This window comes from Dromiciops gliroides, chromosome 3 (assembly GCF_019393635.1).
Source record: "Dromiciops gliroides isolate mDroGli1 chromosome 3, mDroGli1.pri, whole genome shotgun sequence".
Lineage (NCBI taxonomy): Eukaryota > Metazoa > Chordata > Mammalia > Microbiotheria > Microbiotheriidae > Dromiciops > Dromiciops gliroides.
In genome coordinates, this window is record NC_057863.1 from 281718107 (window position 1) to 281724106 (window position 6000).

The 6000-nt window shown below is 37.1% G+C and overlaps 1 protein-coding gene across 2 annotated transcripts in view; it reads left to right on the forward strand.

The window, feature by feature from the left end:
- RPGR (retinitis pigmentosa GTPase regulator) overlaps window positions 1-5622 on the forward strand; it is an 88899-nt gene extending 83277 nt beyond the window's left edge. For both annotated transcript variants that reach the window (XM_043991843.1, XM_043991844.1), the window contains one exon: window positions 3644-5622. In XM_043991843.1, coding sequence (XP_043847778.1) covers window positions 3644-3874 — 231 coding nt within the window. In that variant the 3' untranslated portion in view covers window positions 3875-5622. The remainder of the gene's footprint in view (window positions 1-3643) is intronic.
- The last annotated feature ends 378 nt before the right edge of the window (window positions 5623-6000 follow it).

Here is a 6000-nt window from a genome sequence, read left to right on the forward strand (position 1 = left end):
CTTTGACTACATTAATAGATTTTTCTCTCGGTCTGTACCCTTGAGCTTACTATTATTCATGTTAGTCAAACAACCACTTTCTAATTCCAAGATTAATTACTGTCAACTTCCATTTGACTGGGGCCCTGGGGTCATCTACACTTTGGCTTTTGGGTGAAACCTCTGTCAGCTCTGATCAGTTAACCACCCTGAAGTACAGAGCCAGCTCTTCCCAAGTATCCCCAACCACTGTTCCTTAGAAATACTGTTTTATTTCTGTAGCCCATGCTTTTTGACCCTATTTATTACCAGATAAGCAATTATTTTATGATTGTATATCATGTTTAGATTTAAACGGACATTCTTATTTCCTATTCATATGTGTACTTATATATCAATGGCTCCTATGCTTCTAAAATCAAAAACTACAGAGCATTGATTCCTTATGTGTTCATGTTGTAACCACTCTACAAGTAAATTGGAGAATAAATGGAGACATGAGGTGTTTGGGGATAGTAGAATTAAGTCATAAGTGATGTGTTTATTACATTTAGGGAAGACATGAAGTTGAAAAGGATGACAATTTAATCCAAAAGATCTTGATAGGCTAAAACAATGAATTGGAGCTAATATAATGAGTTGGAATATAATAGTGATGAATGTAAAGTACTATACCATTTAAAAACTTAGATTCAAAAAATAAGCTGTATGATTCTAATATGAGGGAAGACATGTTTAGACAAGAGTTCAAATGAAAACGATAGTTTAATGGACTGTGAGTTCAGTACTAGTCAGCAGTGTGATGTGGCAGCCAAAAAAAACCTCATGGAAACTTAGAAAACAGCAGTAGAAATATATTCTGTAGAATGAGGTAGACAGTTGACCTTCTGAATGCCACCTCAGTCAGAATACTTCTGGCATATTCTGAATAGGTAGCATCTGAGGAAGTTTTTAGATTTCTGGCCCACAGCTTAAAATGCAGAAATGTGATGAGCTTTCTGTCAGGGATGAAGGACACCTAACAGTGGCTGGTGACATATGTGCATACATACATACATACATACATACACACATATGTATATATGCATTCATTTTCCTGGAATCTTATAGATCTAATCAAAAGAGAAGTGGGGGCAGGGCAGCTAGGTGGCACAGTGGATAAAGCACCAGCCCTGGATTCAGAAGGACCCGAGTTCAAATGTGGCTTCAGACACTTGACACTTACTAGCTGTGTGACCCAGGGCAAGTCACTTAACCCTTATTGCCCTGCAAAGAGAGAGAGAGAAAGAGAAGTGGGAAGATATTCTATATTTATCCACTAAGTTAAATACCATGAATGAAGAAAGCTACATATAGGAAGAAAAAGAGCAGTAAAAAAGCTCAGAAGGTCAAAATCCAAGAAAAAAGGCATTGGTAAAACTCATGACCTCTGATGTCTATTTATAAATAGTACAAAGTATGTATAATAAATAAGGGGGACTGGCAATCCTAAATCAAGAAAAACTTTGATCTCAGAGGTTTTACTGAGATTTTGTGGAATGGGGCACAATATTAGAATATGGATCTGAAATATCTTATGCAAGAAGATTAGAAGTAAAACAGAGGAGTGGGAAGTAGGCAATATACTTAGTATATTAAAGAAAACTTGGGGATCATAACAGGGAAGCATGATGAAGAACATTTGAGCAAAGATCAGCGGAGACAGATATAATATTGTCATGAGAGGACACTGTAACGATTGGAATGACGCCACCTGCTGGAGAGTTACTGTAGGAAAGCTCCGCCATGAGGAGAAGGCTTCTGAGGGCAAGCCATACGGCTTTCCTTGGTGTCAGGAAGTGATGTTTGCTTGTGGGTACTGTCAATCAAGGCCAATTAGCTTGGAGATGTGTATGCACGAGTGGATGGGATGTTCCCAGTTTCACAGGAGGCTTATGGGATGAAGAAGGGGTGGTTCTCTCTCTCTTGTGAAGACTCTTGTGGAGAGTGGAGCTAAAATGCACGCCCCCTGAGATAGATAAATGTAGACATATCTCTTTCTCTCTCTTCACCAAATTCTTATTCTCTTTAATAAATGCTTAAAAGTCTAACTCTTGCTAAAGCTTATAATTTATTGGCGACCACTCATTAGATATTTTAGACAGACTAGCTAGAATTTTAGCCCCTTACAATTACTTGCACAGAAAGAGGAATTGGGGAAGAAGTAGTTTGGGAAACTGATCACAAACCTAGCTTGAAGACATGGTATAGTATTAATGGGGGGACTCCAAACATTAGATGGAGTGCTCTTTCTTGCCAGAAGAGGAGCTCTTAATATTTTTTGGCTTGTCTTAATGATAATTGTCTATTTCAAAAAGTGGAAGAAACAATTACTGAAACTTTCATGCTGCTCCTAATTTTCATCAAAAAGGGGGAGATGGTCGATTGTTGAATTAGAAATTATTGGAGGGGCAGCTAGGTGGTACAATGGATAAAGCACCGGCCCTGGATTCAGGAGGACCCGAGTTCAACTCCGGCCCCAGACACTTGACACTTACTAGTTGTGTGACTCTGGGAAAGTCACTTAACCTCAATTGCCTCACCAAAAAAAAAAAAAAAAGAAAAAATGAAAAAGAAATTATTGGAACCATGTAAGGATTTGTAATAGGGAAGGAGACAAAATGGGGCATTGTCTGACATGATTTGGGAAGAACGGGTATCAAAAGGTTTGGGGAAAATATTTGTAGGTTCACATAGAGTAACACTCTTTAAGGGCAGTCTGAAGTCACAAAAGGAAATAATGCCAATGAGGGGAAAGGGGGAAACTGATCATTGAACTACCTAGATTTAAAATGGACATGTTCGGGGCAGCTAGGTGGCACAGTGGATAAAACACCAACCCTGGATTCAGGAGTACCTGAGTTCAAATCCAGCCTGACACTTGACACTTACTAGCTGTGTGACCTTTGGCAAGTCATTTAACCCCCATTGCCCCGCAAAAAAATAAAATAAAATGAAATGGACATATGCAAAAGATTCTGAAAGCAAAAGTAGATGGAGTATAAATACAAAAGAATATTACAGTCTATAAAGATAGTGTCAAGAACTCTAAAGTTCAGAATGAGGTAAGGAAATGCTAAAAGCAGAAAAAGGGTAATTTTTTTTGCGGGGGGGGGGGTGTGAGGCAATTGGAGTTAAGTGACTTGCCCAGGGTCACACAGCTAGTAAGTGTTAAGTGTCTGAGGCCGGACCTGAACTCAGGTCCTCCTGAATTCAGGGCCGGTGCTCTATCCACTGCGCCACCTAGCTGCCCCAAAAAGGGTAATTTTTAAAAGGTATGTGGGGGAAAGAAGAACACTGATCAGGATGGATGGACTCCAGATATTTCCAGAACAGAGTTAAAAGTACAGGGAATGTAAAAGTCATGCCCTGGGACTTGTTTTACTAGTTTTGGGTAGAATTGAACATTATTGAATAATAAGAAGAAACAAATGATGCTTCATGGTCTAGGAATATTTTATTCTGGTGCATTTATACACAATCCTAATCTTTGTGCTCTAACGATGTGATATAATAATCATAATACCCAGTGGAAAGATGTTAATGCATGTATGTATGGCATTAAGTAGAAAGTCATTTGTTCTGTCAGTTCTTTCAAAGAGTTCTGTCAATTGCCTTTTTTTAGGTTTCTCTTTTTAAGAGGAAGTCAATGGCAACTCAAAAAAATGTGCCGAGTATTCTCGAAGCAAAGCCTATTGCTGAGCCACTCGTAATTGCAGAAGCAAGACCAATAGGAGATCAAGTAAATGTTGGGAAAGAGAGAAAAGATGAAAACCAAAACCACACAGGGCAAAACCATATGGAACCTTCATCAGCTAATCAGGAGAGAAAGTCAAAGTCATGTACAATTCTATAAATACATATTTATTGTTTGTGGTCTCCAAGCACATGTTGCAATTTATACTTGAAAATAATTATGACTTCTGAAAGAAAGTTGCTGATAATGAACTTTGTACTGTAAGTTAATTATTTGTTTTCTTGGGGTTTGGACATTGTGACCATGGTATTGGTATTTATTTCTACTGATAATATTAGTATAAGAAGTACACTCTGAAAATCTTACTAAAGTGTTGTGGCCTTAATTGTTCAGTGTTGTAATAAAAATATATTTTTTTATGTGAAAACTGAATTCAGACATTTAATAATTTTTACTAAGCAATTTTTACTTTACAATTCTTTAAAACAATGTTTCAAGCTCATGACAGTGTATTTGTAACTTTTTTGCATTGTTTAAAAACAAGCAAAATTGATTTCAGTGAGATATTTTAATAAATCATCTCTGGTGTGTTACACTCTTAGGAATGATAATACAAATAAAAGTTGGAGGGGCACTTGCAGCTATTAGTTGAAAAAAATCAAGACAAATTTAAATTTGTTAACAACACTGTAATTTTCTAAATTATCACTTATAAGTGCTGATGAAAGCAAAATTTATTTACTAGGATAAATAAATACACAGCTGCTGATATAAATAGCCCAGTTTTATAGAAAAAAACATGTTAATATTAATGGTGTATTTTCATTATTTACATTTCCTTTTTTTGAGCCATTGGTTTGAAATTTTTGCATTTGTTAAAACCACGTAGACCAACTTTGCATTTTTAGACTTGCCCTTTTGTGATAGTCGAGAGAGTGATAAAGCTAGATCTAATCATTTTGACATTCTCTAAGATGAGTGGTAGATACCATGACCAAATAAATCACATGGTGATCTATATTAACCATTGAGGTACAAAATGCTAAGAATATCCATGATTACTTAGGTACCTTCTTATAAAATAAGGTTCTACTTATGTCATTGCCCTCCACAGAAAAGACTGTGCAATAGACTCTGTACATAACCCTTTAGTGATAGATATTTTGTACTTCCATTGAAGTCACTGTCACTCACTGAAGCAGTGGAAACGATATTCTCTTTATTAAATTCTTGCTCAAGTCATAGACAGTAGCACAGATCTATTTAGGATTTGAGATGCAGTGGCCACCCCCCATTGTCCCAACTTTAGACTTACTTGAAAATAACCAGAATTGCTAAAAGGTAGTTCTAAAGGCATTTGCCGTGGGCCAAAGCATTCCTTGAAGCCATAATTTCTAGGACTCATCTAAATAAAAGCCCCTTCTTCCCCCCTCCAATTCCTGCCCTAGTTGGGTAGAGCAACCCATGAACATGTGTTATACCTCTATAATACCATCCCTTCTAGGCTATGTGCAGATTTCATACAGAGTGGTGGTGCACTTTCCCTGTAGACACCACCACCAACTATCACATATCATAAAGTTCAGGGTAACTATTTTGATTTCTTTAGGATGAAAAAATCTCGGCAGCAGATGCTGTCTGCTGTCTTCCCCTCCCCGCCTCCATTCTCATTCAGGTAATAATAATATCTTAAATACAAAGATACAGCTCAGTAGTTCCTCCAAGGAGATGTTATTTGGACCCAGGCTGGTTCTTATTTATCTCCTCACCACAGACCTTTGGTTATCATAACATGGAAATTTTCTGGTGGTCATAATGTTCCTTTGAAGAGAATTCCAATTTTAGTAATGGTGAATCAGTGCAATTCCTGATGACTTGGTTGTTGCAAATACAGCATTACTATTAAAGAAATATATATGTGCTTTCTTTTCTTTCTCTCTCATACACATACACACACACACACACACACAGAGTGGGATTGCAATACAAAAAAAAAAAGCCAGAATGCCAAGAAATGCCAGTCATTTTGGTTGAAAAGTTTTTCCTGTACTAGGAAAAGGGAGAGGGAAGAGGCTAAGGAAAGGATTAAGTTAGAAGTCAAAGAGGTCAGAAGGTTTTCAAGTAAATAAATAACACTGCTTAATCAGAGGAAGAGACACCTTTATGCCTTTCTCACATGTGCTTTGTAGAAGAGTATAATGAAAGCCAAGGGATACTTCCATCGTAAGAATGCTAATGGACTATTTGGTAGTAACCACACTAAGAACATTGTATCTCTCTTTAGA